General features: G+C 48.2%; 1 protein-coding gene across 8 annotated transcripts in view; it reads right to left on the bottom strand.

The window, feature by feature from the left end:
• The window catches only part of CLEC16A (C-type lectin domain containing 16A), a 199921-nt gene that overhangs the window by 125345 nt on the left and 49539 nt on the right, over positions 1 to 25037 (bottom strand). For 7 of the 8 annotated variants that reach the window (XM_046666960.1, XM_046666958.1, XM_046666957.1 and 4 more), the window contains 3 exons: positions 22771 to 23002; positions 10533 to 10662; positions 6574 to 6674 (listed from right to left, as the gene is read on the bottom strand). In XM_046666960.1, the coding sequence (XP_046522916.1) occupies positions 6574 to 6674; positions 10533 to 10662; positions 22771 to 23002 (463 nt within the window). The remainder of the gene's footprint in view (positions 1 to 6573; positions 6675 to 10532; positions 10663 to 22770; positions 23003 to 25037) is intronic. The other variant, XM_046666956.1, reaches the window with a different exon arrangement.

The following is a 25037-nucleotide window of genomic DNA, read 5'->3' as shown; positions in this document are numbered from 1 at the left end:
TCTCAATATTAATCACAGTGCCTGGCATCTAACAAGGGCGTCAGAAACATTTGTTAGAATGTGAATAAATAACTAAACGAACAGCATTACAGGAAATGGAAGAAGGATTTAAATTCCCTCGAATATACAGTTCCACTCCTTTCAGAAGAAATCCCCAAGAAAGAGAGGTAGGCTCCTTCGGCAGGACCTCAGGACGGTGGGCACTCTGGGCTGCAGCAGTGGACGAAGGAGGCAGGGCAGCGTGCGTGTGCAAACCACGACTTCTGCACTCCCCAGTGCAGGTCGAGGTTCCAGGAAGGAAACCTGTCGGGAAAGCCAGCCACCTGAAAGACAAGGAGTTCACCCAGGGGCCCCTTGGCCCTCAGGAGCCTGGCAGGCAACTCCACCCCCTAGGCAGTACATTCCATGCTGACGCCCTGAGCACAGGCTACCAAGAAGAGAGCGGCCTAGGGGAGCGGCCACACGACCGAGAGGCAATTGGTCAGCACACTGTGGCTGGGTGCTGACTGGGCACTAAGCTGGGTACTGCAGGGGCCACCAGGAGAGGCTGGGGGCTGACCAGGCGCTAAGCTGGGTATTGCAGGGGCACCGGGAGAGGCTGGGGGCTGACCACGCACTAAGCTGGGTAGTGCACGGGCACTGGGAGAGGCTGGGGGCTGAACACTCACTAAGCTGGGTATTGCACGGGCACCGGGAGAGACATGGTCTCCACCTTTAGAGACTGGACAGTCCAGAATGGGAGAGAAAATAGAGAAAGAAAAAGAGGAATAAAAAAGTGTCATGGGAACTTCATGGAAATTAAAAACAGCTGCTCTTCAAAAGACATTGTTAAGCAAATGAAAAGATAAGCCACAGATTGGAAGGAAATCTCTGCTAAACTCATCTGATAAAGCATCTGTATCAGGACTTGTATCGAGAATATATAAAGAGCTCTCAAAACTCAGCAACAAGAAAACGGGCAATCCATTAAAAAATGGGCAAAGGATTTGAAATGATATTTCACCAAAGAAGATATGGAGATAGCAGATGAAGCACTTAAAAAGATACTCAGTATCATTAGTTATTAGGGAAATAGAAATTAAAATCACAATAAGACACCACTACATGCCTATTAGAACAGCTAAAATTAAAAAGGCGGCCATACCAACTACTGGCAAGGCTGTGAAGACACGAACTCTTGCACACTGGTGTGGGATGTAAACTATACAGCCACTTTGGAAAACAGGTTGGCAGTTTTTCTTAAAAACAAACAAACTTACACACCTATCATATGATTCAGTCATCCCATTGCTCAGTATTTACTCAAGAGAAAAGGAAATATATGTCCAAAAAAGACTTGTACATAAATGTTCGTGGTAGCTTTATTTTTAATGGCCAAAACAACCCCAATGTCCATTAAGAAATGAATGGATACACCAATTGTGGTACATTCATACAATGGAATACTATTCAACAATAAGAAGAAATGAACTACTGATACACACAACAACATGGATGATCTCAACATAATTATGCAGATTGAAAGAAAACATACCAAAAAAAGAATATATATTGCATGCTTTTATTTATGTAAAATTCTAGAAAATGGAAATAGCTATAGTGACAGGGAGCAGTTCAGTGTTGCTTGGGGAGAGGGGAGGAAGAGAGGGGTGAGAGAGGGGCAGGAGGAAGTGTTTGGGGTGACGGATCTGTACGCTGTCTTGATTGTAGTGATGGTTTCATGGGTGTACACATATGTCATTAAATTGTGCAGCATAGGAGAATGACCCTGAGAGAGAGGAAACAAAGGTGGTGAGCCCAGTGATTGCTCCAGCTCACTGTCTGTAAAGAGTTTCCAGGCCTCAGCATGGAGAGAAAAAACCCAAACCAAGCCCACGGTCTCTCTGAGATGAGAAGAGAGAGGCTGAGTGGCTAGAATTGACAGGAGAGAGTATTAGAGGGGAAGGAGTTGCAGAGAGAGCTGCAGAGGGTCCCTTTTGAGGCTTCAGCTAAGTTCTGCTCTGCATGCATGTGAGGGAAAGGGAAAGACCCACAGGATGGAACTGATGGAACCATCCCTGGGCTCACACAGGGCTGAGGAGAGTTCACGTTCCCAATGGCAGTGCAGAAAGACCGCCTAACCACGGCTCATCCAGTAGAGTCCTCGGAAGCGGATTGCCTCGGCAGCAGGGCCGAGTGGGCCTGAGACTGAAGGCTGTTCTGGACTAGCACCCACAAAGCTCAAAAGTAAGCCTCGAAAAGGATCAAACTGATTTCGAGTAACTTAACCATGTTCCAGGAAAAAGCCCAAAAATACGGAAAGGAAAAAAAATTCAGCATCCAACAATGTAAAATTTACAGTAACCATCAACCAATCAAAAATTACCAGGAATGCAAAAAAAAAAAAAAAAAAAGGAAAACATGATCCAAAAACAACCAGAAGAAAAATCAATGATAGAAACATAGCTAGAAATTATACAGATGAGAAAACAGACAAGAAGAAATCAGAAGGAAAATTATAAAATATTTTAAATAAAAGTAAAACCACACATATCGAAATTTATTGCATGCAGCTAAAGCAGTGCTTAGAGGAAAATTTACAATATTAAATTCTTATTTTATAAAAGAATAAAACTTTAAAACTCAGTGACTGGTATGGGGAGGGTATGACTGAAAAGGAAGAGCATGAGGCAATTTTTTTGGTTGCTGGAACTGTAACACATCTTGATTAAGGTGGTGTTAACACAAATCCATACATGTGCTAAAATTCATAGAACTACATACAAAAAGAGTTAATTTTACTGAATGTTAACTAAAAAGAAAAATAAGCTGATTAGCTCAAAAAAAAATCAATGATCTAAACTTCTGTCTTAAGAAACTATAAAAAGAACAGTAACAAATCTGAAGCAGCTAAAGATAAATGAAGATAAGAACAGAAATTAATGAAATATAAATCAGAAAAACAATGCAGGAAAATCAAGGAAGCCAACAGAAAGTTCTTTGACAGTATCAATAAAATTAATATGAAATAGGGGCTGGCCCCATTGCCGAGTGGTTAAGTTCACGCGCTCCGCTGCAGGTGGCCCAGTGTTTCGTTGGTTTGAATCCTGGGCATGGACATGGCACTGCTCATTAAACCACGCTGAGGCAGCGTCCCACATGCCACAACCAGAAGGACCCACAACTAAGAATATACAACTAGGTACTGGGGGGCTTTGGGGAGAAAAAGGAAAAAAATAAAATCTTTAAAAAAAAAAATTAATATGAAATAGATAAATCTTTAGCTACACTAATCAGGAAAAAAACCCGAAGACCTAAATTATCAATACCATGAATTAGAAAGGGACATCACTACAGATCCTATGGACATTAGAAAAGATAATAAAGGAATATAAGAAACAAGTTTATGCCAATAAATTCAGCACTTCAGATGAAATGACTAATTCCTTGGAAAAAACAAGCTACAAAGCCCACTCAGGAAAAAACAGACAACCTTCAATAGCTCTATATCTACTGAAGAAATCGAGTAGTCAAAACCCTTCCCTCAAAGAAAGCTCCAGGCCCAGATGGCTTCACTGGTGAATTCTATCAAACAGTTGAGGAAGAAATAACACCTGTTCTACAAAAACTCCTCCAGAAAATTCAGGAGAACGGGATACTTCCCAATTCATGCCATGAGGTGAACATAACTCTGAGAGCAAATAAGAGAATTACAAAGAAGATCACAGATTAATATCACTCATGAATGCAGATGCAAAAATCCTTGACAGAACTTTAGCAAATCAAATCGAGCCATGTATGAAATGTGCCTGCCACATTAGGTGGTACTAACTGAGAGTGACTGCCACCTGCAGAGATGAGAGAGAAAATCCTGGAGAAGATGACTTCTGAGTGGACCCTTGACAGGCAAGCAGAATTTCAATAGGTGGTGATGTTGGGGCAGAGAAAATGGCAGGAAAAAACATAAATGAATAACAAGAAGGGGGCAGACAAGCCAGGAAGAGGCAGGCATGCCAGCACCAACCAGGGTGGCTGCCAGGCTCCCAAAGACACTCCTTTCTCAGGGAACACTCCTAGAGACAGAGCTGAGCCCCCTGGGGAGCTGTGCCCTGACCTCCCAGCCATCACCGACTGTCTCAGAGTTAGGCACACCACCAAACTGGAGCAATCAGATCTCTCGTCTCAGAATGTGAAACCTGAATGGAGACAGACTCCCAGCCTGCGATCTGCTGGGGCCAAATCAGGATCCACCTTGAGGGAAGTCCCTGGAGCTGGTTGGTTCCTGCCCTGCCCTTGGCTTTCCAGCAACTTCCTGGATCCTGTGAGCTGCCCCAGGGGCCTTCCTATAGACTTTCCCTTTTAGTCAAGTTAATGAAAGGTGGTTTCTGTTGCTTGCAACCAAAAGAACTTTAAAGAGCTCAGTGGGTACCATGATAGCAACCACACGTTCATCCCTATGAAAGAGTTCTATCACTACATAAAAATGTGAACGCCTGGGCCAGAGCCCAGCGTCTATGAAGGGAAGGCAGGAGAATCAGATGGAGCTGGAATGGCAGGTGCAATCTGAACACTCAAAATGACAGGTACAGGAGGGTGGAGTTCGAGGGAAGGAAGAAGGCACCAGAGGTTCCTGAACAGGGGAGGACACGGTCCACAGAGGATGGTCTGGCAGTGCTATGGAGGACGGGTTATAAAATGGCATGTGTCCGACCCCTCGGGGAGGCTGTGATGACAGCCACCGGAAGGACGTGCCCAGATCTCACATCTCAGATGTGCTCTCACGCCTTTGTTCTCGCCCCCAGCACCTACTGAGAGCCAGGCGCTGAGCTGGACCCAGGTAAACTCTGCTGATCAGACAGGCTGAAGAGGGAGAAGTGACAAACTTGATGACTAAATGCTGGGATCAAAGGAGGGAAGGAGCTAAAGGTCATGGCAGTTTCAACCTTGGTTGGCAATTTCAACTGACCCAGAAATGGCAGAAGTGTGACCAGGTCCGGGTATATTTCTGGGGGATGAGTGTAGTTTACACAGACTGTTTCAAGGTGCTGCTGAAACTCCCAGGGAGGATTCTCCAGCATGCAACGGCCGGAGTTCAGACTGCAGGGCCAGAACGAGGAGGGAACACAAGGGGGGCCGGGCGATCCACGGGTGGGAGTCAGTCAGTCTCACAGCATTCTGTTTCCTCCCCGTAACTGAGGGCTCCTGCGTGCTGGGCACCCAGCCAGGAGCTGGACAGGATCGCAGAAGCCCTGCAGTGGACGAGACTGTGGAGGGAAGCGTCAGCAGGATTCGGAGCCTGCTAGGCTTCTCAGGCTGAGAAGTCTCAGGCTGGATCCACAGACTCGCTGTGAGCGCCATGACTCATGCATGAGAAGAGCCGTCATGGTCGGTGCCGTCTACAGTAGGAAAAGCCTGGAAATAGCCTCAGTGTCATTCAATCAGGGGATGGCAGAGTCAACGATGGCATAGACACATGATTAAAAAGAACAAGGCAGTCCTACAGGGATGGGAAATGACATGCTAATACGTGATGACGTGAGAAAAACAAGGCGCAGAACAGACAAGCAGCACCTCCATTTCTGTTTGGGGGGCAGTTGCAGAACTAAAACCACACGTGCTCGTACTTTGCTCTGCATGGATGCCTTTAAAAAGACACAAGAAGCTGGTAGCATGAACCCCCTCTGAAGAAGAGTCGGAAGAGAAAGGTGGGAAGGCAGGCTTTTTCACTATATATTCTTTTGCCACTAGTCAACTTACTGATCACAATTAATGATTTAAGAATAAAGAAATACTTCATTATGTTGAGTGCTTTTTAAATGTCTCTAGCCATACGCTGTCTTAGTAAAACCCACCTCCACCCACCTCCCAAGAAGCTTAAGAAAAACCTACGAAAACGTCACTTTGATGCAAACCTTCATCTGGGCCAAGCCCGGCTCTCGGCAGGGCCAGAAGGAATATTCTTGATTGCTTCTTCGAAGAGCTTCCGACGTGGAGGTTTCAGAACTGGCCCGTGTGAAGCCAGGTGGGGCGCAGGCCAGCGGCTGCTCCCAGTGAGGAAGTGAATGAATGAATCCTAATCGCGTCTGTCAACTCCGCGGAGGCTGACGCTGACCACTCAGCCCCAACAGGGGAAGCAGCGAACCACACCTTTCTTCAGAAAGGAAACCTACGCTTCCACACAATCCACCCAGAGTCTATTTTAGTTCTGAGCCCAGATCAAGAACATCAACTCTTATAAATAGCAAAACCAAGATTACAATTTGACTGATTTCGGTTCTGATGTTAGGAAAGAGGTCGCCTGCTAAGTCAGTTGTAAAGCGAGGGGTCGAAAGGAAACCACAGTGTGAAGACAAGTCACATTGGGTTAGTCAACAGTTGAACCCTTTTCCCCCCATGTTGCCTGACTAACCAATTCCTGTGGCTTTAGTTTGTAGAAAAGCACCTGAGAAGTTCTAACAAGGCTGAAGAGAAGTTTTGTGGGAGTCCGCCGAAACCAGAAAGGCAATTCCTCAAGGAAGGCAGCTTTCCTTTTTCCCTGCGTGGAGCAGAGGGGTGGGCTGCCCGGCAGGCGGGTGGGCGCGGCACGCAGCTCACCTTTGTTGTGAGACATGGCGTAGAGGAGGCAGAGCACGAAGAGCGCGTGGTAGTCGTCGTCCGGGCTGTCCAGGGCATGGTACACCATATCCAGGAAAGGTCTGGAAAAGAGGAGGGGTATGCCTGAGCCTCGTGGTGCACACGGTGAACACCTCACTGCTCCCACCTGCATGTGGGATGCAAGCGGCCTCTGCTCTTACAGCTCTGCCACCAGCATGCAGCAAGACCTGTGTGCCCAGTCCAGCACCAGGCATTGAGGACACAAAGACAAATGAGGCACAGGCTCTGGCCATGGGAAGCTGCTGTCTCGAGGGGAAAATGACTAGGGAACAGACCACCTTATCACTCAACGATTGGTCACCAGCTGTCCCAGACATGGGGGATAAATGATACAAAGTGCCTGCTCCTGTGGCACTCCCACGCCAGTGGGCAGAGAGCGCACAGACAGACCACATCATCACTTCCAACAGTGACAGGAGAATGGAAACAGGGTCACGTGACAGACATCAGGACCAGACAGGGCACCACCAAATCCCAACAACTTCAGAATGTGGGCCTGGAGCCAGACCACCTACGTTCAAATTCTGATTCTGTCTCCGCTGAGTGGCAAACCCGTGGGTAAGTTACCTGAAATCTGTCCATGTTCCCATCTGTAAGATGAGGATTAAACCCGTACAGGGTTATTGTGAGGATTCAGGCAAAATGATGACTAAAAAGGCATTTAACAGAGGGCCAGGCATATAGTGGAAATGCTAGTCCACGGAGCTGCTATCTGATTTCTGTATCAAATGTTCCAAGGGCACCTCTCCGGGATCTCACTTTGGCAAGTCCTGGCCCAGCAATGTCTTGGGCCGACCTTCCCTCACTGCTAAGAACTGATATGAGGTCTCCCACCTCTGATACTTGGTGGGTGAGATCTACAGAATGGCTGCAAGTATCACAAACTGCACACCCCAAATGCTGCCCTCCCAGGTGCAGGGCCTGGCCCGGAAAGGCTTCAGCACAAGGATAACAGAACACGCGCAGATCTGGCCTGGAGGCAGGAGGCTCTGGTCCAGTGACCATCTATGGCAGCCCCTATGGACGTCAGGCTGAAGCCAAGAGAGCAGAGCGCCTCGATACGTCACCAAGGGCACACTTAGCCCCTGGAAGGACACACAACTGCTGTCAATATGAGTGGTCCGGAGGACTGAAATGGTGTGGCAGAGGAACAGGGAGACTATTCACTGCATAAGCTTGCACAGTGTTTTGAATTTTGGACTCCATAAAAGTACCAACGATTCAAAATATTAAATTGAGAAATGCAAAAGAGAAAGTAGTGAAAATGTACTTGTCATAACATTTCAAATAAACACGTGACACACAGAAATTAAAGGAAGAAACTTAGAGGGGATGTTTACGTTCGGGCTCTGTTTCTCCTGAGCCCCAGATGCTCTTGGCCCCGGATTGGGCATCACCTTTCAGATGCGTGAATAGTTTTGCCGTATGTCGATTTGGGTTTTTGTAAGGCCTCAGGGATAATACGTGCAAACTGAAGAGCAGGATAAAGTACAAAATGTTTTCTTGTAAACCAGTTGCTTGGAATTTGGATCGTATTTTCATTTGGGAATAATATGAATAACCAAACGCCCAGTGGCCGAGGGAGGGCTGGGTGGATGCACCATCTTTTATGAGATGAGGTATTAGGAAGCCATTAGCATTTTGTTTACTCAGAGTACAATAAAGCGAAAAAGATGCTTGGGATTTGACATTAGAAGAAGAAGAAGAAGAAGTAATGGGCGTGGGATAGTATAAATTATTGGGGAGGAGGAGGGTAGAATTCCCACTAAATTGGCATCTAAAGATGACTGGCAGGAAATAACCAAAACGTTAGTAACAGCTGCCTCTGAACGCTAGCACCATAGAGACTTTTTTTTCCTTCTTTATACTTTTCAAGGTTTTTTTACATTTTCTGAACGTGTACGACTTTTATAATTTTTTTAAGAAAAGAATGAGCGCTCCGAATGGCTTTTAGTTTCTTAGGCCTACGTTTATCCACGGACGCAGATGCAGCCCCTCATGGACAGTGACTCTAAGAACAGTCCGTTTTGTGCTGTGCTGTTTCTTTGGCCAAGTGGACCGATGTCAAGATGCAATTCATTTCAAGGAGAACAAACTGCCCGCTGCCCTTACCCTCAGCGCCAGGAACTGGGAGGACAAAAGTCCAAGGTGGTATTTCTGACAAGCAACAAGTCAACACCTTTGCAAGGAGAAGGCAACTCCTCCACCTGGGCCAGGTCTCCTTGGCATTCGGTCTTTGAGCTCTGGACCAAAGTTACAGGGCGACAAGCCTGCGTGTGACCCAACTCAAGGCACCAGGATCAGCTTCCATTACAGCCACATGGTAAAAGATGCCAGTTAGTCATCGAAAGTTAAGAAACAATCTCAACCAAAGTTAAGAATACCCCTCTCTTCACTAAAATTCAGGAGAAAAAAAAAAAAGAAGTCTCAACCCCAAGATTCAAAGATAACATTCTGGTCTGTTCACCTTTATTTGACAATACGTGGGTATTTTTTTTTTCCTGTGGCAAAGCTACCATATTACAACACTGTGTAAAATAGATGCTCTGTCTCCATTTATTAGATCCCAAAAAACTGAACACACCATGACAGTATTCAGCGAAGAGCAGCAGCCAACATTCTAGGAAGTAGATGCATCCACATGTGCTTAAGCAGCCCCCACGGCTCATCATTTGTAGTTTCCCCAATTATTCACATTCTAACTAATGCTGTGCCAAGGGGTTGTTTTCCCCTCTCTTTCTGTGTTTAGAATGATTTCCTTCATTTTCAGAGCTTCAGGAGTTACAATTTTGGTGCCAAGCACAATCGAAAAGGTCTTTGTAACTTACAACTATAGCCCACATGGCACTCCCATGTTTTTTATTTAACCACAATTAATAGTGGCTCCCTTGTGCATCTGATAAAAATTAATACTGTCTGTTAGATAGTTGAAACATTTGCCAAGCAGAGATAAACAAGATGTGGAGGAAAAAATTGGTGTGTTTCCACTTTGCACTTGAAATTGGATTAATAACGGGATGGGGTGTGTGTGTATTTCAGCCACCCCACCCTGAGGTCCAGGAGGTGAATGTCCTGGAGGCTGACAGAGAAACCAGCCTGCTGTGCATTTATTAACACCAAGGCATGATTAGGAAGTGACCGCAGGGGTCTGTGCAGGGGGCCACTTGATAAGGAAATAATGCTGAAAGGAAGAAGCTCTCCCAACAGCTCACTGCACACTTGGGGAGCGGCCTTCCCCTCAGTGCTACTCTGGAAGGGGTGGTGCTACACCAAGGTTCCAGGACATGTGGCATCTCGAAAGTGTAAGAGGATGGAGCTTCGGCAGGCCGTCACTGAAATCAACCATCGGGCAAAAAGCCGAAAGCGGACAGCAGCTTTGAGTCAAGCGGCTGAGTCACAGGGGCAGGCCCTACAGACAGTGGTGTTGGTGGCAGCAAATGAATGAGACAGGGAGATCCAAAGGCTGCTCCCAGGGGGATGCTTCCTGGGAGGACAGAGCAGTGCCAGGAGTGGTTGCAAGGCGGCCCACACCCTTTAAGATGGGACCCAGCACCGAAGTGCTTGAGGGCAGTGGCACCATGTCTGAGTCAGTCTCTTTCCAAGGGGTGAGAACTACAGTGTCGAGTGCCAGCTCTGTCCCTGTGGCCTCTCAGGAAGGGCCAGGGTGGTGGCCAGGGAGAGGCAGAGAATGGTAGGATGGCTCAGCCGAGAGGCAGAAGCCATTTGGGTGGCAGGCAGAGGCCCTGGGTTAGCCTTAGCAGCACCCGGTCAAGGCACCCACCCTCACAGCTCAGACCTTCTCACCCAGAGACTGAGCAGCGGCCTGCAGCCTGCCGGGCTGGCTCTGGGCGGCCCCCCGCAGCCCTAGCATGAGCACAGAGGCGGGCCTCCAGCGGTACCTGCTCCACTGCACGCTCTCCAAGCCCGTGGCGGCGCTCTTCTCCTCGTCCGTGGTGTTCTGCTCCTGCACGGAGGTGCTGGCCGCCAGCTCCGGGAGCTTGCTGCGCTCCATGATCACCATCTCTATCTCTGGAAACCAGTACAAAGACGGGGATGAGCCCAGACAGCTTCCCAGACCTGGATTTACAGACATACTCATGTTCGAGACGAAGCCCGAGCAAACTGCCCTGAACACGTCAAGCAAACGCTCAACAGGTGACAGGAGCACGCTGTCCTGGGAACACGCTGGGGAGAAATAAGACAGAGGCCAGAACCTCTCTTTCCTCTCATCAGGGCAATGCCAGGAAACAGGGCCCTGACTTCCACAAGAAAGCACAAATTGCCATCATTTATTTCATGATTTTTTTAAGAGGCATTTATTTTACTTTATTGATACCACACTTCCTTCCCAAAGGAGTTGAGGAGTGTAGAAGCAATGATGTGTGGTTAATAAAACATAACCGAATTCACTGAAAATATGCTGAAACTGTTTACATTTCAGAAAAGGCTTTGCCATGAACGAAGCCTTTTGTTTTCTCTTGCCACTTATTACTTGCGGAAGGCAGAGAGAGGTTAGGGACCTTGTTTTATTTTTCCTGATTAAATAAGGGCACCTTGTAGCAAGCAACTTAAGCATGGTGCATATTTCTATTCTTCAGGAAAAGGTATGACCCAGTAAAGGAAGCATCAGAGATGGAAAGTGGTTGTGCTGTAAGGCGTGCCTGTCAGAGTTCTTTGACGCGCGGGTATGGACCTCCCAATATTTAGTTCTTGGAACCCAAAGTTCAAGTCATTTCCTCCATCTTTGGGAGACATAATGAGGGGAAAAAAGATGATGAGATGTGAACCCGTATCTCTGTTTCCAGAAAGCTGGGCGCATATCTGGGGCTGTGCCAGCTGCTGCCATTGTCTTCCCTGGGACTCACGCAGGGCCTCCCCCCAGGCCTCTGCTGCCTTTCTTGCCCCTAATGTTCGGCCTCCACATAGACCCAAGTGATTTTAAGTGGGAATTAGCTCGAGTCATCCTTCTGTTCAAAACTACCCACCGCTTTCCCAGCACGCTCGGGACAAAATCCAAACACCTTCCATGGTGTCAAGGCCTTCCACGGCCTGGCCGCCCTCCACGGCTGACCTCACCGCCTGGCCCTCTCCACCCCATGCCACTCCAGCTGTGCTCAGCTTCTTTCTCGCACTTCTTTGATCGGCCCAAGCTTGTTTCTGTCCCAGGATTTTTACACATTTGTCTCCTCTGCCTAGAATGCTCTTAGCCCAGGTTTTCCCACCCAGGCATGGCTCAATCACGTCACCCAAGGCTCAGCTCAAATGCCACCCCACCGGAGACACCCTCTTCTCGGACACCCTCTCCACTGTTTCGTTAAGGAAACTCCATACTTATTCAGATTTCCTTAGTTTTCTCCTAATATCCTGTTTCTGTTTCAGGCTCCCATCTAGGATACCATGTTATGTCTAATCACCTTGTCTCCTAGGCTCCTCTGGGCTGTGACAGTTTCTCAGACTTGCCTTGCTTTTGATGACCTCACAGTTTGAGGAGAACTGGTCAGGTATTTTGAGGAATGTCGATCAATCTGGGTTTGTCTGATATTTTTCCGATAATTAGACTGGGGTTCTGGGAGGAAGAGCACAGAGGGGAAGCGCCCTTCTCATCACGTCATATCAAGGGGACAGGCTGTCTACCTGACTTCTGACTGCTGATGTTAATCTGCATCTCTTGGTCAGGTTTCTCCCCTGGAGAGTTAACCTTTCCTCCTTTGCTTCCATGCTCTTTGGAAGCAAGTCATTAAGCGCAGCCCCCACTTAAGGAGTGGGGAGTTACGTTGCGCCTCCTCAAGGGGAAGCAGCGACATACAGCATTTGGAATTCTGCCGTAGAGTGGGTCAAGTGAGTCAATTCGCAGGGAACTTCTAAGTCAACAGTCGTCCACTGGCACCTGGACCAGGCTGAGAGCAGAGGGGGCAGACTGCTGGCTGAGAACGGTCACTCTTCCCTGTCCTTGCATCTCGCCTCCACCAAGCTCCTCAGGTGCCCTCCACGACCCCAGGCTTCTCCACAGTGGGAGCAGACACCTCGGTGGGTATGCAAGATGATTCACTGGGCAGTGCCTTATTTTGAATTATTCTCATCTTTTTAAATACATATATATTTGGGAGATGCATGCTTCAATCATGTATTTATTTGTGTTTACTGATGGGGTGTGCTAACGAAGACATCTGAGACTACCAAGTGAGACTATGGCGTCAGCCTCTGGCTTTTGCCCTGTGACCTTTGACCTGCCTCCCGCACTGCGGCAAGCTCCCCTTCCTCCCTGCCTGGCTGACATGGCGGGAACTCAGCTTCAAGGACTCCCCAAGGTTGCGGGGCCAAGCCCTAGTGCTTTTAGCTTTTTAACCTCCCTGGACACCATCAGAATTCCGGAGCAGAGGAAAGCTCACAGATAATCTAGTCTAGTGCTCATCAAACTTTGTTAAGCAGTGGAATACTTTGAATGACAACCCCCCAGGGCACACCACCACAGTAAGGGATGAGAGCAGAGCTGCTCCAGGTAAAGGGCAGGTGGGTACCCAAATGTCTCCGACCACAGGTTCCCTCACGCACTCCACAGAGGCCCCTAAAGCTCCTTTCTGGAATTCTGGAGCTTCACACAAAACTGCCTGAAAACCACTGGTTTGGTCCTGGATACTGTCTATCAGGAAACAGAACCCAGAAATGCAGTGACTTTTAATACAGCTAAAAGTAGCAGCGAAAGCCAGGACTGCTCCCCCTCGCCACCTCCCATGTCAGGAGGGAGGTGCAGGACCAGGCCCACAAGGCCTCTCCATGCAGAGCACGGTTCCTGAACTTCGGCTGTGTCACCATGGCCCACGCAGCTGCACCCACTGCCCCCCGGCCCCACTCCTCATCCAGCCAGCACAGTTGTGGGAGGAGCTGCTCCACTTAGATCAATTTTCTAGATGAATGCAGAGCAGTTCTTCCAATGCCAAAACTGTTTTTTCCCCCTTCTTTTCAACAATTTTATCCAAACAACTCTTAAAAGTAGTGGTTCTTACCTCGGGTCTGCCAACTCCCTGACACTGTATGCAAAGTGGGCATGAGAGGAGTGGGGAGTAGGTTTTTGGGGAGAGGGTCTCCCCAGATTCTCACCATTCTAAAATGGAATGTACAGCCATCTTTAAAAGAGGATGCCGAAGAGGATTTGACCTTTTCTGGTGATTCGGGGTCAAAGGGAACCCCTCTTTAACGCCACACCAGAACGTCTGACATGGTTCTGCATAGCCTTCCGGGTCCCTATGCCCACATCGCCCTGTTGACACCACACCTGCCCCGGTGCAGCCTGGCTCCCTCCCAGGGTGCATGCACATGCGCCACACTGGGGCGAGCGCATCAATGGGCTCCTGTGGACACAGATGCCCACTGATGGTCGCTGGGGCCAGGACTCAGGATCCGATGATGAATTCCCAGGGTGGCTCCGTCTGAACCTCAGTTACCATACCATGAGCCCCCACCCCAACCAGGTTTCTATTTTGGGGTCTGAAGGGATTGAGGCACTAATCTAGCCATTTTACTCAGATGTCACTCATTTGCCGGCCTTCACAATTTCTGCCATGTCTGTGTGTGGCCTGGACTCCTTGTTATTTACTTCATCATTTTATTTGAACTATCTCACTTTGTTTTTTGTTTTTTTTTTTACTTAAATACATTTTAAAAGGAAACTTGAAATCACTACTCTATGCTTCAATTGAGCAATCTAATTTGCAGGAATTTATCTGGAAATACACCTCCAACAATAGGAAAATGCACATCCACCAGGGTATTCACTACAGTGTTATCTGTAATTGCAAAATACTGGAAACTACCTAAATGCCCAAGCGTAAAGACTGGTTGAATAAGCTATGGTACACACAGTGCAACTGTGAAAAGGAATGAGGAAGATTGCTGTGAACAGATATAGAGTGATTTCCGGAGATACTGCTAATAAGTGATGAGAGCAAAGTGCCAAAGAACATACATACAGTGTGCTACCCTGTGTTTAAGACAGAAGGGAAAATAAGAAAACATTCATAAATCTGCTTCTTTTTAGAAAAAGAAACACAGGAAGGATATCCCAGAAAATAATCAAGTTGGTTATCTACAAGAGGTGGGGGGAGTGGGATGGAAGAAATATAGGAGGAGAGACACTTCTTTGAACATAACTTTTTGCATGTTTTTGAGTTTGTTAATATTCCGTATATTTTGAAAAAGAAATCATTAAGAATGGGAAGGGAGAACCCTAAACTGGGAGAAAAAAAAAGAACCCAAATTTATTTCAAACGAATAAGAAGATATTCAAATTTGCTTCACCTGAAGGAGGAAAAGAAAGCCAGGCAGGACAGAGTAACCCAAGCAGCTTATGAACACAAGCCTGACTCTCCCCTCTCAGTGTGGGGGCAGGTGAAGCTCTGGGGGTGGGGGGTGGGGGGAGAATTGCAAACAATCCTCAACTCTTTGCTCATTAAACAATAAACAATTCTTAAAGCATTTTAGATGTATCATAGGATTGAGCAGATGAATGTGCTGATGTCTTTGGGAACCAGGGTGTTCACTGTGGAAGAAGAGACACAGAACTCTGGAATGGAGGGAGGCGGGAGAGAGCCCTCTGGGAACTGCCCGGAATTGGAAATATTAGTACAAACTTGTGATTTCTAAAATATGTCTATGCATGTTTGTATGTATGTACATGCGTGCTTGAATAAATGTGTATTTTGTGTATATCCTCGCATGTATTTCCTAGCTCTGTCCATTGAAAGGGGCAAAAAGCAAGACAGCCCAGCAGCAATGAGCACATCCGGTGCTCAGACTGTGGCCTCCAATACCATCGCCTACTGAGAGGAACCAAGGCTTTGCAGAGTAAGAGCTCATCCCAGGGATGGCAGACAGGTACAAGGTGAACCTGGAATACCTTGTTACGCCAGGAAGTAGAAGGACTGCTTGGAAAAAGGATGGGGGGCTTATCACGGCCAGGACCGAGCAGCCAGCTCGAAAGGGCTCCCAAAGGCCAAATCTGGGACAACTTGAGTACTAAATTGCTGAAATACAGTAATAAAATATGAACCAGTAAAAAACTGGAATCCATGAGCCTGTGCCAAGAATAGATAAACAAATAAATGGGGAGAAGGGAGGAATCTTGCTCACAGTGGAATGCCGGGGGCTGACTTTCACACACGAAGGTGCTGACATTGGAAAACCAATGTTTTGCCACCATCCTGACTAGATCCATCAAGAACCATCAATGGGCACCGAGTCTAAGGGGGAATTGTAATGAGGGCAGGATATCTGTATTATCTCCAAGTGCCCCCCAGGGATTGCTGGTGAGTTGCAAAGCAAAGAGAAAGTGATCCTATGGTGGAGAAACTGGGCAATACCTTAACCAGGTGACCAAAACCAACATCACCCACGAGGGACAGAAGGACACGAGGTGCTTCCAGATGACACACCCTGAGAAGGACATGACGTCACCTACACCGTATTCCTGCCAAGAATGCAAAACCTCAGCCTAATCCAAGGAAACATCAAAGACAGAAAGAGAAACATTTTATTAAAACAAAGGAGGGGGAGGTCCTGGATTCTTCAAAAACGTCAATGTTGTAAAGGAGAAAGAAAGGCTGTGGCCGTGTTCCAGAGTAAGGAGGCTCGACAGACATCGCGGCTGAAGGCGCTGCCTGGCCCGAGTGGATCTGGCACTGGAGGGAGGAAATACGCCATGAAGGACATGGTTCGGCCAAAAGATAAACTGAGCGGGGACCACAGAAACCCACTTTGAAGCTGACGACTGTATGGTGGTCATGGAAGAGAATACCCTGTTCTTAGCAAGCGCACGCTGAAGCTTCCAGAAGGGAAGGAGCATGACGGTTCTAGCTTATCCTGAAAAAAAAGTGTGTGTGTGTGTGTGTGTGCGTGTGTGCACATGCACACGTAGAGAGAGAGAAAATACAAATAAGCAAGCAGATGGTGTATGATATAACACGTCAAAGGTGAAAGTGGGTAAAGGGTAAGCAGGTGTTCTCTTTAGACTATTTTTGTTTTGCCAACTTTTTGTGAATTTGAAAGTATTTTCAAACAAAAAGTTTTTAAAAATTACTACTATAAGCATAAAACCAGTATAAACAGAAAGCAACTGTGAAAAGCACATGACGAATGAACGGAAAGGTGCTGAGGCCCGTTGTGTGCGTTGACAAAGGGAAATGAGGGAGATAGGGACCGTAGAGAGGCGCTGACCCAAGGCTCACCACACATGAGCTGCCCCCAGAGCAAACCACTCAAGGATAATCCTCCCACACGGGCTTTAAGGCCCTCTTTGTCCCACCTAAAACCATCTCCAGACTCCACAGCTGGAGCAAGGCCGATCTGGCAGAATCTCTGCATTTGACAGAAGGGGAAACTGAGGCACAGAGGGATTAGGTGGGGAGCTTCTGCCTCTGGCTGCTGTGGGCTGCTTTCTGGCGCTACCCGTCGGCTGGGTTGTATAAACGAACGCCAGTGTGGTGTTAGTTCCTGTGCCAGGCACCATCGCCCATAATCTAGAAGGCTCCAGCACCCCAGACTGACGGATGGTATGATCCCATTACAGAGCTGAAGTCTCGAGCCTCCAGGAGTGGAAGAACGCACTTGTGAGGCTGCAGACCTGGGAGCAAGAATCTAAATCTCAAGCTCCTCTGGCTTCAGCAGGCCATGCCCAGGCCTCCTTGGCCTCTATCACTTCCACGAAAACCGCCAAAGCAGAAGATACGCACACCCATGTCTGTAGCAGCAGTAGTCACAATAGCCAAAAGGTGGAAGCGACCCAAATGTTTGTCAACGGATGAATGGGTAAGCAAAACGTAGTAGATCCAAAAAAAATTCCACCTTAAAAAGGCAGGAAATCCTGCCACAAGCTGCAACATGGAAGAAACTTGAGCACATTGTGCTAAGTAAAATAAGCCAGTCACAAAAGGCGAAATACTGTATGATTCCACTTATATGAGGTCCCTGGAGCAGCCAAATTTGGAGAGACAGAAAGTAGAATGGTGGTTGCCAGGGGCTGGGGAGGGGAATGCAGAGTCGTTTAATGGGGATGGAGGCCGTTTGGGAAGATGAACAGAGGTCCGGGGCTGGATGGTGGTGATGGCTGCACAGCAAGGCGAATGTACAGGAGAGGCCTGAGGACCCTCAGGACCCAAGGACGTCAACTTTCACCTCTCAATATGACAACTCTGGCCAAACCCATGCACTTCCCCGATACTCTGACACTCTGATCTTTTAAATAACACCAATAATTCATCAACTTGGCCAGATGATGTACAATCTAATCTGATTAACATTTGGTAAATGAAGTGCTTTTCGGGGAAATGGCAGGCATGACCTCCTGACAGTCTTTGACTTCACAGATGCAAGAATTTTTCCAGTTGCCCTCTGTGTTCTACATTCCAGCAATCACAGCGAGGACAGACAATCAAGAGAGGGGAAGGGAGCATAAGAAGGCCGTGAAAACAAGGTTAGGGAAGGAGGAGAAAGATGCCCTTGCTGCTAACCCAGGACACAAAGGAAGGACTGCAGGCTCCTGGTGGCTTTGGAGCAGCATTTCAAGAGGCAAACAGCACCTGGCAACCACAGGGTGTGTATGTGCTGAGTATTTGGGGTACCTCCTCCTTTGTTTTCTGTTATCTTTTACTGAATAGCACGAGACTGAATTCAGAATGTTTTTTTGGGAAGTTGCTTTTCAGAGGACTTGTCTAAACTCACCTACGATCCTTCCCTTTATCCCAGTTAAGGCCATTTGGAAAGCTGGCACTCCCACATGTCTCTACAACGGTGGGCCAGCCTACCCATCCTTCTCCTCTCTCCCATCCTGCTGTCTCACTCACTCTCAAACACACACATGCTTGCATGTGCTCACCCACCTCATGTATTCATTATAGAAATTAGCAGAGAAACAGGCCCAACAGAAACTCGCCAGGTGCCCCAGCACAGAGTCCCCTCAACCAAGGACACACGCCCCTTCTCTTCGAGCTCCTCACTCTGCTCTCCTTCTTGGCCAGGGTTCCCACTCAGGGCTCCTGCGTCAAGCACCAAATGCTGAGGCACTGATGCTCTCATTTCTGACGACCTGAGGGCTGGGCATCATGAAGCCCCCTCTACCAGTGGAGAAGCAATGACCTGCCCAGGGTCACAGAGCTGCTCAGGGGCAGCCTTTCAGGCGTCTGAGACTCAGACTTGGACCCCTCAATAGGCAGTCCCTGGCTCATCCCAATCAGGAAACTGCTGGGCCTGGGGTTGCCTCTGGCTTTGCAGGAGGAGCCAGAAATGAGGCCAGGGTTCTATTTCATTTCAGCAGACTTCAAAAGAAGGCCAAGCTGGGGCTCCAGACTCCCAGGCACCCCAGCCCCCAGCTGCCCTGGTAAGTTCAAAGTCAGTGCTGTGGCCTTCACGCCGTGCCCTTGCTGGGATTCCAGGAAAGAGCAGGCTTTGAGGGCCAGGCCGTGAAACGGACATTCTCTTTTTCCATAGGCGAAAAACAAAAGCCCAACTCTAGTTTTCAAACAAGAAGTTCAAAACATTTGTTCTTTGGTCTCAGGTCTGTTTATTAAGCCAGTGCTCTAAGCGAATCCAAAAAGAGAAGACAGTCCTTTCAGGCTGCAGAGCGAGCTACGACAGGGACGGGCATCCGAGTGAAGACTCCTTCGGCCATGGGGCCGGGGGCAGCCCTCTTCCTCTCCTTAGCATTCAATTTCTGCAGATTTAAGGGCCCTGTGATTTTCTTGGTTTCAGAATGAGTTGCCCATCACTCGGGACCTGAGGCAGAGCAATTTCTTTGCAAACTGGGGATGGGAGTGGAGGGTCCCGGGGTGCACACTCATTTCCCACAACTCCCTTGTTGGGGCTTCCACATGGAGGAGCTGTGAATTCTGGGTGTTGTACTTGTAGGAAAAACACGTTGATGCCACATTTAAGTCAGGTCAGGGCAAAACTGTGACTTGTGACCACATGCCTTTTCACTCCTGTGCTTTATAGCACCTTGTCAGGTAAAGATTTCACCACTAAGATGGGGATGGCAGGGTACGCAGGGGGGACCTGCTGCCAGCATCTCTTTAGTCAACAGTCACCTGTGCCTGTCTGTTATAGCCAGGCTGTCAACAAGCCCCTAGATCCAGGGACAATGCAAAAAGCTTGCCCAAGAAGAAATAATTTTCAAGGAGAAAATAGCCACATATTCACCTGAAAACAGGAAGGGAGAAGAAGCCCTGAGGGGGATGAGGAGTCCACAGAAACAGTGTGGCTTCCAAGGGGAGCAGCTGCTGTTTCCGCTGGCCCAGCATCCACGAGCCCTTCTTCTGCTGCGCGCACCTCACTGTTGACTGAGGGAGTCACGGGAGTGAAGACATAGGACCCAGGCCTGGCCAATCGGCACAGAACATCCCTCTACAGGTGGACAAGCCAGGCCTGTCGGCACCAACCGGCACGGCCCCCAGACTTCTGCTGCAGCCAGCGGGAAGGAACAGCTCCCTCTCTACTTGGTGGCTAAGTTGGCAGGAAGCAAGCCTGGCGCTGCCAAAGGTCATCTCTGCACCTGGGTCCAGCCCTGACCAAGCCTCCCAGTTACGTGAACAATAATCACCCTTTTTGCTTAAGCCAGTCTGAGTAGAATCTCTAAATCTTGTAAATGCAAGGATCCTAACAAATACTCATTAAGAAAAAAGTCATCATGTGAATGATATTTTCTACATTCATCACTTTCAGATGGGAAAAATCAGGTCCAGAGCTTACGAAGACCATCAAGGCCCACAATAAACCTAGATGTTGGGACAGGACTGCAAGTCAGTCTCCCAGCTCCAAGGCACCTCCCCCATCTACACTGTCCTCTGGCTGGAAACTGAATGAGAAAATATGCCTGACACCCTTCCAAGTCACAGGAATTAACAGCTGTGCGGTTTCACTCAAACACAGATACAATCGAAGGAGAGAACATCCACCAGCCGCACCTCCTAACAGGAGACTAACTAAGAGATCAAAGATACAACTCAACAAGCTCCAGAATACGCCTGCTGCTGCCTGGTCAGGTGTCTTTCTGCTGGACGGGCCTGTGAAAGTTGTATCTATTTATGGCGAGCTGGGTGCGAAGACAACAGGCCCATCAGATTTTGGAATGACTAATACGAGTTTGAGAAAATAGGAGAGCACCGAAACGCCGAGGGGGTCGTTGAGAGCCACGCTTGACTGAGCTCTGAAGTCAGCGTCAACTGTCCAAGCCAGGCCTCCGGGAAATTCCAGGGCCCTGTCTGGCACAAGCTGGCTGAGTAACCACCTGGAAAACATGTTTTCAGAGGCTGGTGAATAGTTCTCTCCTTGCCCCTGCACAGGGCTGGTGGGCTCAGTGTGCACGGGGTCCTTACCCAACCCCAACAGGCCTCTGGAACGGCAGGCTTGCCGAGCCACTGAAGCCCCCATGCGCCAGGATTGGGCCGCCCAGCTGACTCATGTGATTGTGTGTTTGAGGCCCAGCCTGCCCTGTGTCCACACCACGGTTAGTCACGGGCCCAGGCCTGATGAGAGAGCAGCCCTTAAAAGGACTGGAATGAAAGAGGTAGCATCTTTCCAAAACAAAATCGAGGAGAACACAGTGTACAAAATGGGGTAAAGTTGTCCATTTATCCCCCAGTGTGGCTACAGCACAGCTAAACCTAGGGTTTAAGCAGACAACTTTCTTCCAAGTTAAAAAAACCAAAGAACAATCCGAATCAGCAAACAAGGGTGGCTTACCTTGTGCTTGCCCCTCCCCTCCCCCCAAAGTGATAGACGCTGGCGCAAGTTGCCCAAGCCCAAACAGAGTTCCTACCCCAACACTTGCTGCACACTTTGAACAGAAATAAAAGCATGCTGGAGACTCTGCCTTAAAAAGAGAGATGGGCGGCACCCAAGAGACGCTGTGGTTACGCTGATCAGACTGTGATCGTGGCATTCCCTGGGAACGGCCAAGATAATCAGAATGGGCCAGCGGGGTGGGGCCGGGGCCCGGTTTTGGCTGCAGAAATGTGGCAAATTCCCAAACACAAATGAGTTGCCAGTCACTGATTTACTGAGCTGCTCTGTTCTCCAGCTCCAGACGCCGTGGACTGGGGGACTCACACAGTCCCGGCGGATGGGCCCGGCTCTGGAGTGGCTGCTGCAGCCCAGGACCCAGAGGACGCTGACAGGAAGTGCCCCCACACCCCCAGCAGACCACAGGCAGGCGCTGAGAGCCGGTGCCTGTCCCAGGAGGGGTGGTGAGAGCTCACCTCCAGCAAGCACAGCCCCTGCCCCATTTCCACCCCATCACTTCCCCCACTCTGAGTGCCCGGGGCTGCAGCCAGACACCCCATCTGTGTGGCTGGGAGCCCGCCCATGACACAAGGAACTGCACAGTTCAAGCATACTTAGTCTTAGAGCAGTCAATGCTCTCCAGATCGAGAAGGTTTTAGCATCTAAATAAGAGGGAAGTGAAGAACAAACCAGAATCATTCCAACAAGGGCAAAAAGAGGGCTGAACGATTCTGCTTACTCAGCACGTATGCACCAAACACAAGTGTACCTCACTCTAGACAGACGGGACTTTAAAAATCTTAATGTGAGAACCTGGAGGATCACATCTGATTAACTGAATTCCACAAAAGTTATCTTATTAAAAGCACATAATTTCATTAAACATGGGCCCGTTTTCTTCCTTCAGTGCCCTGGAAATAATGACTTCTGTCAAAAATCGTAATTCCAGGTTATAAGCAATAATAAGAGCAGCAGTAACGATAAAGATGATGGTAATAACACTAGGTGTGATAGTAGCAGCAGGAAACACTTATCACATAGGCCAGGCACTGTTCTGAGCACGTTACGTGTATTTACTCATTTAATTCTTATAATAACAAAGTAGATACTATTCGTTACCCTCTTTTTACAGATGGGGAAACTGAGGCATGGGATTAAGAGTAAAGAACCTTGCTCCAGGTCACCCATCCAATGAGGGTGGGTCTTGCACCCATCTGCCATGGCTGCCTCTGAATGGCTGGTTGTATAGAATTAGGTACACTGGTGTCGGTGATGAACAGAAGCACCCGCTGACACACAAGGGGGACCAGACACAAGTGACAGCCTGGCTCGCAGCGCGGGCGACAGGGCAGCGTTCACAGGCGCACTCACCTTCGCTCTCCCCACTCGTCTTGATGCCTTTTGAACTACCCTCTGTACCTTTAGCCTTCTCGGCGTCTTCTTGGGCATCCTCGGCGGGCCCTTTCTCCTCATCTTCTTCTTCCCCAACGTTTTTGTAGTTGGGTCTCTTTTGCACTCGCCTCTTGCCCTTGTGCTTGTTCATCTCAAGGGACCGCTCCAGCGTCTCGGTGGGTTTAATGAAGCACCGAATGCTGGGCTTGGCCTAGACAAGTGGAACCAAGACAGAAGATGGAATTGAACCCTGGGATCTCACTGGATCCTAGCAAGCTGCCTGAGACTTTCTCCCCCAGGACATTAATTTCCAGAACAACAAACGCTACCTCCTAGTTGATTATTATGACTATTATCAACATCATCATTATTAAATAACCAAAACAATAGCACCAGCTACCATTTATCGCCCACCATCCTGGTCAGAAACTCTGCACTTGACCTACTGACCTACACCAGCTCTGCGCCTCCCAGGGATCAGTCATTTGCACAAGAAAAACATTCCCAGTTAACACTTTATGGTACAAGCGTACCTCATTTTACTACGCTCTGCTTTACCGCGCTTCACAGATACTGCGGTTTTTACAAATTGAAGGTTTGTGGCAACCCTGCATCCAGCAAGTCGACTGGCACCATTTTTCTAAGAGCATTTGCTTACTTCGTGTCTCTGTGTCACATTTTGGTAATTCTCGCAATACTTCAAACTTTTCATTATTATTCTGTTTTTTATGGTGATCTGTGATCTTCGATGTTACCATTGTAATTGTTTTGGGGCGCCACGAACCGCACTCATGTAAGACAGCAAACAGGTGATTAACGTGTGTGTTCTGACTGCTCCCCACCCGGCCGTTCCCCCGTCTCTCTCCCTCTCCTCCGGGCTCCCGAGTCCCTGAGACACAATACTATCGAAATTAGGCCCATTAATAAGCCTCCAGTGGCCTCCAAGTGTTCAAGTGAAAGGAAGAGCACATGCCTCTCACTTCACATCAGAAGCTACAAATGATTAAGCTCAGTGAGGAAGGCACGTCAAAGGCCAAGACAGGCTGAAAGTTAGGCCTCTTGCGCCAGTTACCCAAGCTGTGAACGCAAAGGAAAAGTTCTTGAAGGAAATTAAAAGTGCTACTTGAGTGAACACATGAAGGATAAGAAAAACAGCCTTACTGCTGACATGGAGACAGTTTTAGTGCTCTGGATGGAAGATCAAAACAACCACAGCATCCCCTTAAGCCAAAGCCTGGTCCAGAGCAAGGCCCTGACTCTCTCCAGGTCTGTGAAGCCTGAGAAGTGGAGCCTGAAGACGTGACTGAACTACTATAATCCCATGACAAAACCTTAATGGACAAGGAGTTACTGCTTAAGGATGAGCAAAGAACGTGGTTTCTTGAGATGGAAACTACTCCTGGTGAAGATGCTGAGAAGACTGTTGAAATGACAATGAAGAATTTAGAATGGGACATAAACTTAGCTGCTAAAGCAGCGGCAGGGTTCCAGAGGACTGACTCCGATTTTGAAAGAAGTTCTCCTGTGGGTAAAATGCTCTCAAACACCATCGCATGCTACAGAGAAATCATTTGTGAAAAGAAGAGTCGGCTGGTGCGGCAAACTTCATTGTTGTCTTATTCTAAGAAACTGCCACAGCCGCCCCCCCTTCAGCAACCACCACCCTGAGGAGTGAGCAGCCACCAACACCGAGGCAAGACCTTCCACCAGCAAAAGGATTCTAACTCGCTGAAGGCTCAGATGGTCAGCACTTTTTACCAATAAAGTATTTTTTTGGGGTGGGGGTGGGGGAGGAAGATTGTCCCTGAGCTAACATCTGTGCCAATCTTCCTCTATTTTATGTGGGACGCCACCACAGCACGGCTTGACAAGCAGTGCTAGGTCCATGCATGGGACCTGAACCCATGAACCCTGGAATGCCAGAGCAGAGTGCATGAACTTAACCACTACACCACCGGGCCAGGCCCAATAAAGTATTTTTTAATTAAGGTATGTACACTGTTGTCTTAGACATAATGCTATTGCATACTTACTAGACTACAGTATAGTGTAAACTTAACTTTTATATACACTGGGAACCAAAACAATTTGTGTGTCTCGCTTTACTGCGATATTCGCTTTATCACGGGGGTCTGGAACTGAACCCGCAATATCGCCGAGGTGTGCCTGTACTCCGAGTGTGCCAGATGCTACTCTAAGGGCTCTGACTATATTATCTCACGTAAACTCTACAACAACCCCAACAG

This window comes from Equus quagga, chromosome 7, assembly GCF_021613505.1.
Source record: "Equus quagga isolate Etosha38 chromosome 7, UCLA_HA_Equagga_1.0, whole genome shotgun sequence".
Classification (NCBI taxonomy): Eukaryota; Metazoa; Chordata; class Mammalia; order Perissodactyla; family Equidae; genus Equus; species Equus quagga.
This window is presented reverse-complemented; position numbering and strand designations above follow the sequence as displayed.